The sequence below is a fragment of the Varroa destructor genome, unplaced genomic scaffold, assembly GCF_002443255.2.
Source record: "Varroa destructor unplaced genomic scaffold, Vdes_3.0 BEIS01000005.1, whole genome shotgun sequence".
Classification (NCBI taxonomy): Eukaryota; Metazoa; Arthropoda; class Arachnida; order Mesostigmata; family Varroidae; genus Varroa; species Varroa destructor.
Genome location: NW_019211458.1, coordinates 33,324,754 through 33,344,893, shown reverse-complemented (window position 1 = coordinate 33,344,893; position 20,140 = coordinate 33,324,754). Strand labels below are relative to the sequence as shown.

General features: G+C 40.9%; 1 protein-coding gene across 50 annotated transcripts in view; it reads left to right on the top strand.

The window, feature by feature from the left end:
* LOC111250956 (LHFPL tetraspan subfamily member 6 protein) overlaps positions 1 to 19,526 on the top strand; it is a 111,094-nt gene extending 91,568 nt beyond the window's left edge. For 45 of the 50 annotated variants that reach the window (XM_086991026.1, XM_086991020.1, XM_086991023.1 and 42 more), the window contains 6 exons: positions 3,155 to 3,390; positions 11,027 to 11,229; positions 16,985 to 17,105; positions 17,561 to 17,753; positions 18,050 to 18,313; positions 18,556 to 19,526. In XM_086991026.1, the coding sequence (XP_086847152.1) occupies positions 3,167 to 3,390; positions 11,027 to 11,229; positions 16,985 to 17,105; positions 17,561 to 17,660 (648 nt within the window). In that variant the 5' untranslated portion in view covers positions 3,155 to 3,166 and the 3' untranslated portion in view covers positions 17,661 to 17,753; positions 18,050 to 18,313; positions 18,556 to 19,526. Of the gene's footprint in view, positions 1 to 3,154; positions 3,391 to 7,282; positions 9,835 to 10,386; positions 10,478 to 11,026; positions 11,230 to 11,826; positions 14,062 to 16,984; positions 17,106 to 17,560; positions 17,754 to 18,049; positions 18,314 to 18,555 lie in introns of those variants that run through there. The other 5 variants (XM_022806995.2, XM_086990979.1, XM_086990980.1 and 2 more) reach the window with 5 other exon arrangements.
* Positions 19,527 to 20,140: the final 614 nt, after the last annotated feature.

Sequence of the window (20,140 nt, the reverse complement as noted above, 5' to 3'; positions counted from 1 at the left end):
TCAAACGCCAAGACGCTTGGCTTCCTCCGCGTGTTTAAACAAAAGGGAAACGAGTAGGAGGAAGGACGCTTTTCTTAGTGCTGCTAACATCTTCCATTTCCTTAAGCACGCATAACCCCTTTTTTGAGCAGCCAATTACCAAAAATGAGAAAATAGGAAGAAGAGGAAAAAAAAAAAGAGATAATGCGTAGCCATTGCGACCAAGTGTGATTGATGCGCCTAAGGGCGAATCGGCCAATAGTAACAACAAACCTTCTTCGTTTCCTTCCATTGTCCTTTCTTGATTCGAAAATGTGCATCATTCGGTGCAAATATATATGTACACATATATAAGAATGAAGAGTATTGGCATGGGCTTGAGAAGGGCTGTTGGAGCAAAGGAAACAAACGAAGAGCACGATGCAGCTGAGGCAGATGAAAAAAGAAGCCTCTCGCATATGATTTGCTAGCACTCCACTGAGAAGACTGTGATTTCACCAATGCTCTCCTAGAAGAGAAATAAATAGCTAGTTCCAGTCCGTCTTTCGCTTTCGCAGTGTCACTCAGGCTCACTAGGATCTCTGTTTCTCGGCCTGTTAGAAAACGTACTGCAAAAGTAGGAAGTGGCCGAGTGCGAGAAGGTGGTCGACGCAGAAAGCTTCAGTAGGAATGGCATGAGAGTAGAAAGGCTGACAACATTAACAGTTGGAGAATGGGAACCATTCGAATAATCTGAAAGCTCGCTGGAAGAGTGTGCCTGTGTGTCATAAGAGCAATCACCGGCGACGGAAATGGCCGCAGAGAAACAGGCACAGAATAAGGTTTGATCTTGGAGCCATTTGTCTGTTCCGTCTCCGACGATAATGGCAACGACGAATAAGCAAATCGCAAGATTGCTTTGCAGTACGCCAGCGAAAAGGCGGCTATTTTGAATGCTAATACATTGTGCTGAAAAAAACTGTCTCTGCATATATACTGAATGCAGAATAGAGGACGAAAATGCGCATAAGGAGATAATTATATATACCCTGAAAAGAAACATAAATTATCATAGTAAATAAAAGATTTACCTTTTACTGCTTAGGCTGTTATTTATAATGGTACACGAAGCAAAAAGCTTATAACACAATACACTTCGAATCATTCGAAAACACTCCTGGATGCTCTAGAATCAGTGGCTCTTCTGGCAAAGTGCCAATATGGCAAATAGTTCCTCCTCAGCAAAATGCCATAGGTTTAACAAATTAATAAAATTCAGAATGTAACGTCGTGGTGTACTTTTATAAAAACGAAAAAAAAAAAAAAAAAAGCGTTACTAAAAGTAGTTCTCCTTTCCTACCAATTTCGTAAGATAATTGGCATCTTCTGCAGATCAAGATTGCGGTAATTACAATCGTGGTCTCAAAAGGTAAATTAATTATAGTTTATTGAAGGCTTAAGATACTTGCGGCCTTTTAAGCACACGCTATACTAATTAATTTAGTGATTGTATTGATTCTAATCAAGCCATAGAGAACGATTTGAATTTTTTGTTTTTTACCCAGGGCTAACTTTCTTACGTAGAACCTACAATGCACAATTGTTTTTTGTTATGCATCTCCGAATTTTTTAAGTTATTACCCTTTATAGGCGCTGAATGTAGAAAATAATTGTTATAATGATGTAACTTCAAAGACCATTGACTTCCAGATATACCAATATATAGTCGGTTACTTCTGCACCGGAGATTCGCCACATCTTTCACATAGTTGAGAGTATTTGTCTTGGAATACCCTATAAACGCAGCAGTACATACAAAATACCGCACCGTAAAAACGTACAATACACGAAGATAGTACTCTTTAAAAATTATGAAGCAGACAACACGGTGACCGCATCACACCGCGAACTTGGCTTAAATTTTATAGATCGAATAAATATTCACTTTAGAAAAAATTAGATCAGATAAAGGATCAGCAACGGTTTATAGAGTCCCTATTTAGCGTACAGCTTATGGCTGTACTGTATTTGATAAGTCGAGGTAACTGTTTTATTGCTTACAAACTGAACGCTTTTATTCCATTGTAATTGAATATAGCCGTTATATATGAAAAAAAAAAAAATTATAATACCTGCATTATACTTTGTACATATGCTACAGCTTTTATAAAATTCATTTCAGCAATGAATGCAACACTCGAGCATAAATTTACGTAAAACGTCGTGCAATGCTTTATATTGCTGTTTTATACTGTTTACAACTACTCGGCGCCTAGAAGTAGGTATTTTCATTTAGGTAATTTAATATAAGATAGGATTCAATATTTCTTCTAGCAACAGCAGGTTGAACCTGCAGATCCTACAGATATAGAGAGCTTGTTTGTTGTTGTTGTTGTTGTTATCGGCGACCAGTAGTAGTAAGCACTATTCTGCATTATACTGCTTTGCCCGAGGCAACTGGGTAGGCGGCTATTTGCCATACAAAGGCCCCTTGACGACACTGATCATCATTATGTGTAGCACGGCCACCATTGAGACTGGCGCACAATGCGTTCATTGTCGACTTCTTGCGCTGATGAGAAGAGTGTATCGTTGCTATAGAACGAGTTCCCTATCGTGTTCTCTTTGAAAAGTGGGCATGAGGAACTTCATGAAGAATTCGAGATTCGAGCTGTGGTATGCCTGGTCGTCAGGGGCAATTGGTCTTTAGACGGTGCAGACAAAATCCAAAACGCCCGAGATATACGAAAACAGATGCATGCTCGTACCAGAGCTACTAGTTGAAATAAAGTTTAGATTAAATTACGGCTGGCTCGATCAATTATTTAGGGTAATTTTAAGCAAGCCAATCGCTTTTTGCACCTCGTCGATATCAGGGAGGGAGGGGGGAGTATATAGTTGTAATGCCAAATCATCTACATGGTAGATCATGTCTCTCTAAATATATAGGCGGAGAGCACGTAGTAAAACAATAGTAATCTGTTATGGTAATAAGTAAAAAAATAACAGATTTATTTATTATCTTCTCTTAGAACAATTATAGGTAGAAAATAAAGTTTCAAATAATTATTATTTGAGATTATCGCGAGGAAAGGAATGTTGTACAAATGAAAGGAACAGAGCGGCAAGAAATGCGTACACCTACCAACACCATTCGTAGGTCTTACCTATTATTACATTCCGTACAACTTTCCAGGCGACGCGCACGATGACGGTTCCCGGGACAAAAGCGGTATTGCCGGCCGCCACGATCAACTCGTCGCTTACGAATATTGGCGTGTTGTGGGCTATCCTGTCACTCAGTTCAGCCGTCCTTAGTGGCGTGGGTTTCTACTTGCCGTTCTGGATTCAAGGGGAAATTTTCAATCGAACGACAGTTTATTTTGGATCGTTTCGGCGGTGCAACTATCCCCGACTGCTCGAGAACGGAAGGTACGTTTTCTTCACGACTTTTTTCCTCGATCTTATTCAGCTACTGGACTAATTAATTGAACTCATTCTTCCATTCTTGGTTACGTCTATGGCCGTGATTTGCTGCGAAAACTCGAGCCATTATTTAGTAGACGTATTGGTGCAGAAGTGAGATAGCTGAAGAAACTGAAACATCTGCTTCTGTTCGATGAACATATATTATAGAAGTCAGAACAAAGCCTACTACCAGTAGATGTATCAGCTAGAGAAGTTATTATAGTGAAAACCACTCATGCTCTATGGCCTGGAAAAAGTAAAGCCGTTACTTGGTGTTTGACCAAACGTTAACCTCCATCGTAAGTCGCTTGTGAGGTGCAACTCTCATTTGAGCCCCCTATCTAATGCTGGTACAAGTGGCTACTACTCCGTTCCAGACTGCCAGCGTTACGGCGACGCCTATCGCGTTGCCTGTTTTACTTATTCTGGACAACTAGCTAAGGCCATAAGACGACTTAACCTTACGTCGGTCTCTTCGAGAGGCGACTGAACAGGCGGAAAAGTTTAGATTTTTGTGAATGTATATGTGAGTCTTTGCCGGGCAAGGGGGTCGGAGAAGTGCGCACGATGCTCATCGACACAAGGACACATTCAATAAACGCAAAGATATTAGAAAAATGACAGTGGAATAACCGCTTCATAGGTTCTTGATGACATGCTGTTGTTCCTTTGAAAAACCTACATATATAGACCATTTTTCGTCCATTTGCTCAGCGTTAAGTCTAGAAGAAGAAAAGCCACCGTTCATTGCCATAATCACTGTAGGCAGTCGCGCGGATCTGTGTAGCCGTGTGTTCAATAAGACTGTTTCTTAGCATCAGCCCCCTTTGCGCTTTCTACAAAGCGATTCGTAATTTTGTATACCTATACAGCCCAAGTATACTTGGATGATACAACGTAAACGCCACAAACGGTGGGACGATTACCCAACAACTTTGCCCCTTTGTCCTTTCGAACAAAGAGAAGCGAAAAAGAAATGCGAGGCAAAAACGCGTTGGTTGAGCCAGCAACAATTTGTTGTTTCCTCTCTATTTTGTTGTTAGCTTGTTCAAGTCGTTGGCGTCATAGTTGTTGTGTATTATTCATATTATTTGTATTTCTGTCGCCGAGCCACTATTGAAAGAGGTGGGCCTTAGGACTGTTGTTCATTTTAGATCTTCCTGCTGCCTGCTGCTATCGCTATGATCGTAGACATTGTTTCTGTGGGCGGGGCAGATAGGCCTGATACTGTTATCGGTCAAATACACAAATCATAGAGCACTTTCAGTGGCTACTGGAAAAAGTCTACTAACGAGACAAAAGGCAAGCTGCGACCAACGACGGGAACGTGGACGACATGCTTACAATACTACTATACATATATTGCTGTTATGAGGATTGTGTGTTAGTTGCGTGAGTGTCGGTAGTTCTTTGTGTCTGTGCGAACACGACCGATCGTACGACGCCAGAAGAATACGAAAAGCGTAGACATTCGTTAGAACGTTTTATTCGTTGATTTAATATAGAAATATAGGTGTATACCTGGACGCCAGAAAATCACCTCCACGCTTTTTGCGAAGATGCGTTCAAAGCGATGTACAGCTAGGACGTAGTAATAACTTTAGATCTACATAAAGATTAAATCTTTAGTACGAAGAAAGATATTTGCTATACAACAAACAACGCGTCCCACAGTAATACCCTAATTATTCCGGGAGCAAAATGCGGAACACAGGAACGCAAATCACTCTATATTATAAAATGAAAACACTAACCGTTGTCAAGTATAAGAGCACCACTGGTGAGCAAATACGGTACTCGTACGTCACTTCGCTTTTTGCGTAAGGTTGAGGATCTGCAGCAGAAACAACCGAGGCGAGCCGCTTACAGTTACTGCTACTTTTCGCCCATTGTCTCCTTGACGATGTCCTGCTTATACTTGCAGTAAGCTGGTATAGAAATTTAGGACTGGGTGCACGCGGTGTCGGATCATGATTAAACCTTCTAGGGTATCATGTGTCGTAAAAACCACATAGACTTAAGATGGACTACGATGAGAGTCGTCGACCATTACCACATATAGGTCCTACCATAGCCATCTATATTCACACACTTCTCATTTGAAATTAACGTATGTTCATCGTAGCAGCACAAACTTGCATCCTGAGCAGTTATGCAGTATGGCATCAATGAAAAGAAACTGAGCTTTCTAGATCGAGGGTATTGTTAGTGATAAGAGCGGACAAATAGCCAAATGTTGACAGCAAGCTAAGGATTCTCAATTACTTGTAGATAATTTCATTGATATAGATAGAGATCTTATTTTAATGTTATGATAAGGCTAAAAACTATCTAATTAGTGTAGTTAGTATTTTATAAGAAATATACGGCATTTGAGGGAATACAATATTCAGATGGCTTCAGTGATCCATACACTTTGCGAAAAGCTTCGAGCAACTAAATAGTAGCTACGATGTTGGAGGAACAAGAATGTTGGGCCTGCAGTACCCATGTCGTCGACGAAGACACAAATAGCATCAGCAGCGGGCACCTGATTACCTGCCGGAATATAAGGTCTGACGTATAGCAGGTCAAAAGCAAGTTCAAGAACACTGTTTTAGCTGACACCGTTCAGAAGGGGTTGGCCAAAGCAGTGTTCTTGCACTGCAGTGGTGATATGAAAGAACCCCTGGTATATTTACCACTAGAGAAGCACTGTTAGCCATTCTGTAAAGCCTACGCGCGTAGGATAAAATGTTGCTTAGAACTTTGTGATCAAGAAGATTAAGTACTTTTGCCACATCAAAATAGCTGCCCGATGCAACATTACCAATTATTCCGGGTTAGCTAATGTCTTCTGTCAGTTACTTACATTCAATATTTGGTGCGTAAACCAAACCGTGGGGTGGAGATGAGGTTATGTTCATCTAACAGGAACGGAAATCGGGGTTGAACACATTTTTTTAGAACACTATAGTGAAAGTATGGTATAGCGATGGCTTAGTAAAAGTCAGGAAGAGTTTTGGCTTCTCCACTTTTGTAAATTGGAATAACGTGACACACTCGAAGTGGAGTGAGAAGGAGCTGGTGGAAATTGAAGGGTCAAATACAAATGTGATAGGTGGATCACCTTAAACGAGGTGCCGCTGTGGAGAAAGCGTTATAGGCTGCTCTGAGGTTTTCACGTCGTTTGATTACGTGTGCTGCGAAGAAGATGGAAGTTAGGAAGAGCGGGGTAACGCAAAACTATAAGGCACCCTAGGCTCAGGAATAGGATTTGACTTTGCTAACTGCACTGAAGAAGTGGTTCACAATGCAGTAGGCTATCTCAATAGACGTAGAGAATTCAGTCTCCTAAACTTTAAACCTAGATGGTTAAGAGCGGCCAACAAATCAGCGAGGACCGAATGTCCTTGCAAAGGGCCTCTTGGCATTATTGAAGGCACATCACGCGGATGTGGGTGTGTTCCTTTTTTCTTTGCTAATGTGCCAACAGGAGCTAAGTACCTTGTAGTAGCGCTTCTTTAGCAGATATTCCGGTTCGCCAATAGTTTTTAGCTATTTTTTTATTCGAGTTCGCCGCAGATGTCTTTATGTTTGTCTGGAAAGAAGTACAAGCGGCCAGCAAATGATGCTGATTAGTCGCGGGTTTATATGGGAATGCAAGTATCAATTGCTAGAAACGGTAGGGGTTGCGTCGTTTGAAATAGTTTAAAATTGCTTCGTAAAGATGTTGCAAAATTTATTGCAATCGTAGCCATTAAATGTTGTTTAGTTCAGCTTTCCCCTTTGTACTATATATATATATATATATATATATACTGGCTGCACCTCTCATTAGTCTCAGAATCTGTGGGAAATTTCTTTACACTCTTTTTAATAAAAACCCACTTTTTCCAGTTACATATACTTCATTATAAGTTTGCTCGTTAGACGTACGTTAGTTACGATAGATAGTGAAACTATGTCCTGCAATTTTCAATATTTTACGCACAATTCTCAATTCATTTTGAGGTTATAGGATACATTGTCAGCATCAAATCGACATTTCTCTGCACAGAAGGGCAGTGCGTCTTAACATTCCCCTAGAATATAGCATACTATATCTATATATAGCATATAAGTATAAAACAGTTCTCAGCTCATACGGTTAACGCTGCTAATAACGTATTTTTTTCAAGACGTAATCAGCTTACGTACAGTTTCACATTTCGCCCGTTTTTAGTTTATGCTATTCCACTGGTAGGATATTAAGAGAAAATGAGATTTAGATACTAATAATTCGTTTAAAGGTAAGTATTACTCTTTTCTACTATGTTTCGGGTTTCTTATTCAGGCCCAACGAGAAATTGGTAAAGATGACATAGAAGCACTCCAGGTATAGATTTTTGGTAAAGCATGTGCTGACTATAGTATGTCCTTCTGAAATTTAATAGTTACTAGCTCTAACCTGATAAACTAATTTTTACGTGACTAGCCTCGAATCAAGATAATCTATACTCTGTACATAGTCATCTATTTTCGCAAAATGTCGTTTAGTTGTTAACAAAGTAACGAGGTAATGTACCAGATACTGGAACAGCATTTTTGTTCATATGAGCTGTCACCTTCGTAGCATTTTGTTTCCTAGGAACACCTCCATCTTCGATACCGCCACTTTCGTCCATGGTATGAACGAAATGTTTTATCATCCGGACATTGTGGAACATAGGATACGTACAAGAACTTTCCCACGACTCTCCATAATTCATAATATATATTTCCGCAGTCTGTTTACGTCCAGGTTTGAATCTAGACGTTCCAGATAGTGTCAGGTCAATACGTTACCCGCAAAGCTATCACAAGAACTAGTATTATTAACCAAAGCTCACGACAAATGTCTAGAGCACTATTTTAATGACCTAGGGTACAAGCCAGTTTACTGAGCCGCAGGTTTATCTAGGGCTAATTGAGTCTAGTAAGACCTCGACGTTCTGCCGACAGCTATTCATATTGATATGAGCCCCATGAAACAAACTTAGAACTTAACTTAAATTAGAAAATTAGAATAAAAAATAGAAAAAAGAAAATAGAAATTAGAAGTAAAAAATAAACATATGGCACGTATTGCACCGGTAAGCCTTTGTCATATGAATGTACGGTGTTAGCCACGACAGAATAGAGATAGGCTAAACCCAACAAGAGTAAAGGCAGCAGAATCAACCACAAATACAGGCATAACGTATTCGTTCACGCTATCTCCTCTGCCAAACCACTCTATATCGATACGGTACGATGATGCAGACAAACTTCCTCCCCGGCCTTTATGAGCTCCTGTACGTGTATGCAGACGTGGGCGCGTTCACTTCTGCATGCGAATAGTACACACAAACACGTGTGTACGCGGTCTAAATACATGTTTCCACTCCAATTCGGTCAGAAAGACATGTATGCATTTTGGGGACGAGATGTGATAAATACTATGAAAATGTGCACGAGAATGATAACCTTTTATAGAACCATGTAAATGAGTGCCACCCACATACAACGACGGCAGTAGGATAACTGAGTCGGGCCATAGAAGAAAAATAATGTACGCGTTCATATAGACGTGTATATTTGCGTCTGTAGGGCGTACAACTGCGGGCGTCTCTAGCAACGACAGACTATGTTAGTAAGTGGCTCGATATATGGGTCATAATGGTACTCCAACTGCGAGGGGTACCGTCACCTATATTCTATGCGACAGGTGGCGGCTAACAGCACTTTCAATCGGCTTGCGTTCATATCCAGCCTCTCGTTCATTCCCGTTCGTTGGCAACAACGGATGCATTTGCACTCGCACCAAGAATGCCTATAAGCGTCTGTGTAGATCAGTCGATGTGTGAGCCCGCACTGCCCAAACGAGGTGTCGCCACGGTGTGCATCCGTTAAAACGGACGAAGAAATTGCGAACAAACGGCAGCTGCACTCAACGGCAACGTCGAAATGAATGCAACGAGAAAAAAGAAAGTGACACCGACCGGGATTGGGATGATGACGTCGTAACCAAATGCGTATGCATGTGTATGTACGTTGTAAGACTTTGTCGACGATCAATGAACGAGTACACACAATGGCAGACACACTGTGTTGCGTACAGATGTGTGTACGCAGAGCTGCTGGTAGCAATGGCACCGGCAACAGCTTTGCAATTGTAGCTGGCGTCGCATTCGCCGTCTTGACGCCTTCCCTTCCATCCACCGTTTGTTTACCGTTCACTTGCAGACGATTTAGAAGACAAGCATTAATTGATTTTCTGTATATCGCCTTCACGACCGCCCGCCCGCCCGCCCTCACTACTCCACCGGCCGCAAGTGATGCTTGGTACAGAAAAGATAAATGCGATGAAAGGGTGTCGATTGAGGGCAGCGGATACTTTATTTCAGCTCAGTGTTCCATCGAAGGAAGGTACAGGGAGAAACGTATAGAAAAATTGTGAAACGGCTAGAAAAACGTTAATTAGAGTTTATCAATAGTCTCATCAAGACGACACAGATAAAGAACAGCCGTCGCTAGGCTGAAATTGATCCACATTTAGTTACGCTAAAAAAAAAAAAGGTCATTATTGTTTACAATAATGTTTTTTTTTTCCTGTTTATCTTTGTTGTATCGGACGTGCCGTGAGTTTTATTTGATGTCTTCTATACAGTACACAGACCATGCTGATTGGGTGATCCACTGAGCTAAACACTATCGGCTCATTATCCTCGACGTTCGATGATCATAGGTAGCCCAAACGATATGGCCGAGGCCAGTTAGAGTGACGTTGGATACGACAATCTTTTCTGAAAACCTTTTATAGAAGCACAACCTTCTGCGAAGTTGAGCGTACGAAATGAGGCAAAAACTACAAAAGGAAAAGATAGAGAGCGCTGTCACAGGGTTCTTAAAGACGCCAGCTTGTATAAGATACAACTAGAAATGGTCTGATGCCAAAAAAAGTAACTCCGACTATTGCAGTTTTCTGCGCACGGCCTTCATCAGCGTCCACCTACACCAAATGTCAGCTTCGAAAGTGTCCAAGTGCGATACCGTTAAGCTACTTTGCTAGGCAAGTTTTTCTAAATTAAAATTAGTGTAACGGGTTAGACAAGAACTGTAAGAAAGTTTATAATGGTTTAAGCCATATGGGAACAAGTGATGACTAGTTTATAAAGGCTAAGTATAAATATTCCATGTTTCGCTCCCGCACAATGAATCCGTTTAAGATAAAGTGAAAAATACGTGCGTCGCCGTTAACCCAACAAACTTGAATACATAGTTTTTAAAAATCCGGGTATGATCCATCCCTCTCTAGCTCACAACATCAAGTAGGCAGAACCAATTTTTATCCTATGCAAACACGCGTATAAGTGACGGAGTAGCTATTATAAAATGAGTTTAGCCGGACTATATATATATATATATATATATATATATAGTTATCATCATACATGTTATGTGTATATACGCATATAATTTGCGAAGGTTGGTTGTATCGAAAAAGTTAAAATTAATAGTAGTCATTTTCTAACGAAGCTCTTTTTTATGTCGCGTCGTTTGCACACCTGTTCCGTTCGAATATCTTCGGCTCATCCTCTGCTTCTGCCTCTGATCGTAGATTGGAAATCGTCTTAGAGTGCGGCAGATACGCATCGTTCAGCTCAATTCCATCGGCAGCTTGGCGTGCAGCTTCCGTCCTGATCGGGATCGCAGCGTCACTAGCGCTACTTGTGGCGTTCATCGCTTTGATCGGATGTTTCACGGCAGACGCTGTCAACTCATTTCTGGCGAAAACTCTTGGTTTCATCCAACTCGTTGCTGGTTAGTTGATAATACAGGTGCTTAATTACCCCGTAAGTTTACCTTTTTATCTATTCCCTCAAATACGAAGATTTTTATTAAAATACGAATCCATATATTTATTATAAATTGTTGATAATTTAAATTTCGAATAATAATCCTACTTCGATGCAGTGCGAGTGTACATATATCCCAATAAAAATAATGTTACTAAATAGTTAATTAATCTTTTCTGTTTCGTATTATTTTGTTGATCAATTAGATTTTTTGAGACACAATCACAGCTTGAAATATACATTCTCCGAGTAGTCAACTTCATCGACTGCATTGAAGAGGGTACACCAAATTGAAGCTGCGCGCCATGTTCAAAGATCCATAAGTACAGTTACGCGTACTGCATTCACGTAAAAATCAAGGAGCAGAGGCAGCTTTCCTTAGAACTGAATAAATTATGTTATATATTTTTCTAAAATAGAGCAAAAATGGCGCGCGGTTGAGATGAATGGTTCGATGCCCTCGCCCTGTTTACAAAATTCCAGTACCATTTTTGTGTAGGCATTTGTGCAGATAAGGTAATGGAATCGTCTGATATGATAAGTGTCCTTTATGTTGCATAAGAAGGCCTGTCTACTACAGAGGGACGGCTGTACAAGCACGTGACAGGGATGAAGGTGAAATATGCACTTACTGAATCCTTAAGGTAAGAAGTAGCTCTGGAACGAGGCCGACGTTATGTTCTTGGATTCTTTGAAGACATTGCACGAAGCGACAACGACCTACACCTGCTACAGACTATGAGTAGAGCGCTAATGTAATTCTGCTGACTGCTTTGAACCGTTGAAAAATATTTATACATCGTATATACTATAATAATAAATGTATATTACACAATAATGGAGTGTGATATCACTCGGAGGAAGTGGCAGAGAAAGATGAAGTGTCTAGCTAATGCTGGAAGGCTTAATCAGGCTCACTTGGACTTTTTAACTGTATAATCTCTAGAGCCAGCGATAACTCTCTCAGTGATCAGCTGACAGGAATGACAGAACGGTTCTTGTCGCTGTTACTTTCAAATCTGATTTCGCACTAATGCCATTGCCAACAATCTCACATTGGCGCCATCTAGTGGCATAACTAATTAATGAAGTTTATTCGTCTGTTCAACATACTAGTTAATGTTCCTAGGGCGCGAATTATTCTGAAATCGATTCGTATGGTTCCTTAGAGGGACATTTGTCCAGTCTCTTGTCCTTTTTATCTATCTAAGTCGGTAAATACGCAAGTATCACTCAGATCCGAATAACAACAACAACAACACCACCACGTTGACCTAGAGCGCTTTTGAAGGCGTTTCCGTTCTTTTGCGTGCGACGGCTGCTGTCACTGACAGAAAGAATTCGAGCTTCATTTGCCAGAAGGCGGATCATTGCCAAACCGGATTAGAGGATGTGCACTAAGTATGCCAAAAGCTACATGCTGCACGAAGTGCACGACTCGATACCTCTCATTCCTCCCCCTGACCACTTCAAGCTACATCGTTTATAGTCTGGCACCGGAAATGCGATGACAGTATCTATGAATTAAAATCAGCTGAAAAAATGTTTTGAATTCGTTTGACGTATATCGTTGTGAGGATGGTCTGCTATTGTTGCTCATAAGCACCACTTAGCTTGGATTCCATGCCAAAACACGAACGACAGACATTCCCTCATTTGAATAACAACGAAATCAATGTTATGCTAAACTTAGGTTTTTTTCTAACAATTGCATTTGTAATTTTCAGATGTCCTATTGAACTAAAATGCATTGTTTGTACGGCAATCGGCTAACTTTTCGTATGTGCTAAGATACCATCGTCGTATATATATATATATCTGTTCAACTTTTTCATCGGAAACCTTTTTTTTTTTTTTCTATAACAAGAACAGAGTGGTGCAATTTATCTGTTCCGAACGAATGTCGCTCCTGTACACGTTATAATGATTATCCATTTTCACAGATACATTTATCTACAATTACTACCGGGGTATCAATGGCCGAAAACGACATATAAACATGTTTCTGTGAATAATTTACTTATCAGTGATCGACTTGATGCTTGCATGTGCTTGCTACAGGCTGATAATAATTTTGATGTTGATAACCGTAAAATAAACTTTTTGAAATGTTTGCTTGCCCTCGCGTAAGGACTAAAGTCGGCAAGAAGTATCCGCTTGAAACTGCAGTGTTCTAACCCCCCGGTCTTGTAAAAATATTTTCTAGTTGAAACCATTCAACAAAATGTAAGGGATCTAGCGTATTCGTTTTACGTACAGGATATATCTCTAAAAAACTGTATCATGGACTCCCTGAATAACTCCAGCCCGGATAACTATACCGTATCCAGGTCACGGTTAACTTCGCAAAAGAAACATGTGTCACATTCTAAGCAGACCTTATTCAAAACTTTACACCGTATTCCTTCGGTCGTGTTTTGAGTCATATTCAAGATTGTTGTGTTTGAACCTGTTTTAGGCGTTAATAGAATCATCTACTGGAAACTTTGTCCTATCCAGCTGATAATTGCGATAACAATAATCCAAGATACTCTGATAATAGGTCGGGTAAACAAGTCGCATCTGCATGCTTGGAAGCTAATTAACATGCAAATAAAACTGTGCCAAATTGTACCAAGTTCAGTAGATATAGATGATTCATAACTAAGACGATGTATAAGTTTGATATTTAAGTAGGGCCGGCCGCAGCCAATAGATGGAGCACCTGTCGGTCGATATTGTACGAACAATTTTACTTGTTATTAACTAGCTAATTAATAAATAACAAAGCATCTCACGGTGTTTACTTAAAATCAAATTGGTGTTTTGATGTGTTTGTCAAACTTGCTCAGTGCAAAAATTTCCAGTAACTTTTTTCTCTGGCGTGTTTAGCTTTAACTCGTTCACAGCATTGCAACTTCATCCCATATGTAAATCAGCATATAATCTGCAGGGGAGCGTGCCATACAGAAATCTCGTACCGTAGAGGAGACTATAGAGATTTGAACTCCTGGCCATCACTGCAGGACCGCAGGCTCTAAATAAACTCAAATACCTCTCCAGTATATGCCGACAGAAAATGGCATACATTAAGAAATTCAACTTAGTAGTTTTTTCTCCGTTCAATCTCGCCTGCCACACTTATGTTGACCGTTTTTTTACTGCTTACATAGTATGTGCCTCACTCCCTCTGCCCTCGAACATGTCACATACTGTTGACCGAACCCAAAATCTTGTCGCCCGGATATTTTAAGCGATAAATGAGCGCGACCTCTCAAAGTGGTACTTCAGATACCTAAAGAAAGTTCAATGCAATAGGTTGCCAGTGATTTTCTCCCTACTTGAACTCAAAACGAGAACCGAGCTCCGATGACAAGCCTTTAATATGGCAGTCTACTGAATTGGATACGTATCAGCACTCGTAAATGGCGAGTCATTGCCGCCACTGCAGACGAGACACTTTCTGCACTAGCAGGTGTTTCTAGTGGTAATCGCATTAATCAAACAACTACATTTATTAATATAATTAATTACCACTAGTGAGAGAAAAATATGACCCTTGTTCCTTCATAGTCTCGCCCCTGCCAGCGCCAGCGTTCGCTGTCAATGCCACGTTGTCCCAGATAACGAGCCAGACTTTACCATGCTACCCGTCATTCGTCTTGTTCCACTTAGCTTCTAACTACCTCTAAACAATAACAAACACCATGGCTGCTTCAGCGTGTATCAAAAGGTTAGTTAACAAAGTAATATAAAACGGCTTTAGTGGGGTACAAGCACTCATACATAACCACCCATTAATATCAATGATGGCTGCTCCGTAGCTAGGCAACATTTCAACGTAGGTTGTTGGTTTATCTAACTTCAGCAATGTTCCGGAAAAGCCCGTTCGAGCTGATTTCTTTTTACTCTGCTGTAACTGAGATTCCAGTTTCTCGCTCGCTAGGCCCTAGACGAGTAGCAATGGCATGAGAAGTTTTTTTTTTGGGGCCAGCCGGAAATGCTGGGAGCGACCGAAAAATCCTGCTTCATGTAACATTGCTTCAAATACTGACCTTCCGCAGCGTCACTTATCCTATTTGGTGACATCTTTTTCTCCCTCTTTAGCTTTATGTCTGAATAAATAGCAGACCTTGTCCTTCTTCTACCGTTCCATGATCCCACTCCTGCGCAGCACACATACGCGAGCGCATGTACGTAGGAATGACGAACTTCCCCAGAGTCTCGTCGCTTTCGGAAGCGAGGAAGTCATCGTCGTGGCTAGCACAGCAATCGAGCCGACACTCTCCCAGACGTTCGCTGACTTACTTGCCTGCCCATTAGTGCTATTGATGTTGTAACGTTTCGACTGGCAGAAACAGCAGCCCTAGCAAAATTCTGTGGCGATGGCGGCGGCAGGAACTGCAACGTATGCACGAATGCAGGCGTGCATGTGTGTGTAGTGCATTGAAGTGGTGAAGATCGATATGTCTACTATTGTAGCGCGGCAGCAAAAAGGCCTTTGTATGAGAGGTCTATTTAGCGAGTGTATAAGAGCAGGCCATGTAGAGGGACACGTGGCCTACAGCAAAGCCTGTAGCTTCGTATAGGGGCTCTGGACCCACGTATCCATGATTCGTGGCTATAGGCTTGTATTGTGCTATGGAAGGAACGGGACCCAGCTCAATTTAGGTTATATAGCGTTGGTTCCCGCGGCCACGGGCACAATGTTGCCCTTGCTGGTAAAAGCGGAGTCGGGAAACGATTGCCTTTCGTGCGTGTCCATACCTGTAGTGTAGGTGATGCTGTTGCTAGTGGAGGGCGGAATATTCAACCCGGAACCCCAGTAAGTTATGTCGTCTTGCATTCGTTTCTTCCTTGCTTTGCCATTTCCTGTTATGCCTTCAGTGCGCTTATATGAGAACTGCTGTGTTCATATGCTGGTAAAGGTCAGTACATGAGCTGGCCGACGCGGACACAGCCGTTGCTCCGCCCATAAGGGGCATTCGCGTTCAAAAAAAACAATATTAACGACAGAAGAAATAATGTTTAATTTGTTACCTTGGTATCACAATATGCCGCCGTGACGAACAGCGCTCCCCAAACGGAACGAAAAGGACAGAGAAGCCACAATGAATATGACGAAGCAGGCAACGAAATCAAATATGATTGTGGATAGCGCCAGAGCTGGAAGTTGTCCTTCAGTTACTTTCTCATTCGTCACTAACAGTGTCAAGCATTTTAAAAAGGTTAGGGGAACAGTGAGTCGGGAAGCGACGTGTAGCGGTGACTACCGTGATGTGTAGGACGACATGTTACTTTTGCGGTGCATTCTGAATCAACAAATACAAATCCATTTTATCTTAGGGTTATAGGAAAGATTTATATTACTATTTGGCTTTGTTTTTTAGTAATCAGCAATAAACAATAAGCTACTAAATATAACACATCGTGTAGTCATCATGCCTCACCGGCTACCCCGTATTTTTCATGAGAAAAGCCTTTAACCTAATAAATTAATTCTTGATGACATTGGTAAACACATCGGGTCAGCAGAGATTGCGCCACATATTTCGTAACTCAACGCACTGATTCTTTCCTTTTGACATGCATAGAAAGCTCCGCCAGAAATCGCGGACGTTTTTCAAAAAAAAATATACAACAGGGAAATTGAAAGGTAATACTGATGATTTTTTGAAACAGCTTGTCCTGTGTGGCATAAATAAACCTATCTCTATCTTCTTTGCCTTGTCTCGTTTAAGGCCTTTTCGTGGCAGCTGGACTAGGGCTTTACCCACTTGGATACGGGAATCCACAGGTGAAAGAGGCATGCGGTGACATATCTGAACCATTTCATCTCGGGCCAAAGTGCAAGTACTCATGGTAAGTGTCATCTATCCGTAATACATCATATACGATTAGACTATATATGTTATTTTTCAATTTGGTATTTCATCAAAAGCAATTTGAAGTGCAGGGTGCCACGTAGAGCTACTGCTGATGCCTGTCGGCCTTTTTGAATCCCAAGGCGTTCCTACAATTATAAAACGTTTACGTAAATTCGATTTGAAAAGTCACTGCAAAAGTTATTTGAGCTTCTAAGTACAATTGCTTCGGGTCCCGTTAACGGTACACATATGCTAAATTATTAGTATGAATAGAGTAGTTTAAATCGCAGTTTAACTTATGATTGACCAATAAAAATATCAAGCACCCGCGCCATTCGATATTTGAACCAAAGCTGTCAACGAAAACATGTTAGCAGATTAAAAAAGCGGATCATGATCTCGGATCAACGACTTTCAATATGGAGACATTCTCTGAACATCTATTTTCAGGTCATTATACATGTTATCGGTGGCCACGCTTTCACTTTGGCTGTGTAGTGCATTATCGTTGAAAGCATCACGAATGACTCCGCATTTCTACCGTATCTGACACAAGGCCCAGCTGGTCGAAGCTCTAAACCATCAAGCAGCTATTTCTCAAATCATACAGGGTACGGAAATAGCCGTACCATCAAACGCACAGGTAGCTAGGAACTACTTTAATAGCATATGTGAACTTTATATATAGACTGTTGCAAAATTCATCATCACCACCGTAAAGCATTGATGAGACGCATATACCGTCCGAGCGTGTTCAATAGCTGTCTCTAGCTTGCATGGATTAGTCTGATTCGAATGAATTTAGTAACGATAGAGCCTCTTTGAACGCATTTTCGTTCTATCACTATGTAGGGATCGCACTGTACCCAGTGTGTGGATAGATGTTGACTCAGCGTTGTCGGGCTTTAGTCATAATACCAATACGTACTCGGTTTTCAGGTCGTAACGCAGGAGTCGCTGGAGCAGGCTTTCGTTCAGTCTCAAGCAATTCTAACTGGCACCCCGAACGAAGCTGCTGGCTCCGTCGCTCCTGTAGCAACTCAGCATAATGCATGGAATAGCACTCATACGATCGGGGCTTCATCGAAATTGTTACTCTCTCGAACTACAACGGTAGCACATGGCGATGTCGAGCTTGCGTCAATGATGGCCTCTTCTCACCGTGCGACATCGGTTGGAAACAACTTATGACGAAAGCCCAAGGTAAAGATTGTTTCAGCTCAATGGAAGGCACGACGTTTGCACGTGTTTGAACATAGAACCGAAAAGACGCAAGCGTCGTCATATCATGATTCTATAGGAAAAATCATAATAGAGGAAATCTAGCTTTAAATACTATTAACTTCAAATACAGACGCCTTGATCAGACGATTATTTACGTTAGGAACAAATTACAGTTATTTATCTGTAAAGCAATTTCAATTGTTTCCTCTTCATTCACTTAGCATATGTTCACGGTCCGGTTTGCCGACGAACCCGTTGTGGCCTGCGAATAAAGCGTCACTTCCATTTGTCGTTCCGCATAAAAGCAACTAATGGCTATAGAACAACGCGGATGCTGCAACGTTATTTGGACAAAAATGGTTCTCATCGTCACATTGTGGAAGCAAATTTTATCTGCTTGTCGCGTATATGAAAATTTACATATATATATATATATATATATATGTTGGTGTCTTTTTTGGAGAGAAAAATATCGAATTGGACAACGTAACAGGCAGTATTTACAAGACAAGTATGGAATATTGCTACATGTCTAGGAGTTGAGGTACGCTGAATAAATTGTGAACATAACAAAATCTAAGACGGTGACTGGAACAAATGAAATAAAAAAAAAAGACGTATTTTATGAGAATAGCAATTGAAGCAAGCCAAAAAACAGGAAGAAATAAGGCTTCTTTTAGAATATGTTTAGTGCCTTAGTGGTTGGTCCTAGGGAAGGGGAACTCCTTCTTTATTAACAACGTATATCTTGGGAACAACATTAAAGCACCAGAGCAAAAATAGTAAAAAAGGTGGCCGAAAAGGGTGTTAGGCAGAAGACGTCTGACGCCTTCGCAGGCTAAGTCCAGGCTGAGGTCCTCTATTGCGGGACCGTCTAACTAGTCAGTTATACAGTATCGATAACGACAATATGTAAGATAAAAAAGGATTTATTTGCCGACAAATGGAACACTATGTACATTACTGCAATCAACAACACGTACGACATCCATGTAACACTACAGAGAAGGCCATTTTGAAAAGTTCACACGTTCGTACACAGTAGCAAGCACATTAATTCACACAAATCGATTCATCAACTAGTTACATAGTCATCCAAAGCTAGCGCGGCTAACTTCTCTTCTGTACATGATGTAATGCAATATAATATTATTATGTAGAATAAATTCAGTCTTGTGATACCTACTTAGTCCGGGAATGTGTTGTTACTCGATTATTATATAACTTGTCGTTTTTGCTAGCAGTAAGCGACGTATTTCGTTCAAATCTACCGTCCACAGTAATACGCCTACAACCAAGGAGCTAAGTTCCAACACGAAACGAAATATATCTACGTTTGGCTTCGAACCTGGATTACCACATATCCTTCTGTTTAATAGACAAATACACTCCTTATTTCAGTACAAAATAAACTGGTGACCTACATCATTGCCAATTACAACGGTGGTCGGTACTTATATACTTAAGGAGAAGAGGCCGGGTCGGCGCAAAAATGGTACGCCCGATAAGAATTAATTGTCTACATCATTATATCTACTGTAGCAATGAATATTGATTTGGGTTGTTACGTTTATATTCCTAGATAAACTTCGAACAGCAGTACCAGAATTTGCCAAGTCGTTCTGCCGTTTCCCATATTTTCCAGAGCCTTAGTGAATTCGGCCTTGCAACTGTTGCCACTATACCTCTGCTGACACGGTTACCGAAAGTACTAGACAATAGAGATAAACTCGTGGGAAAATATTCGCTACGTTTTTTACGGCTAGCACGTTTCGCGCGAACAGGAGTAAACTTCCCGTCCTGGAC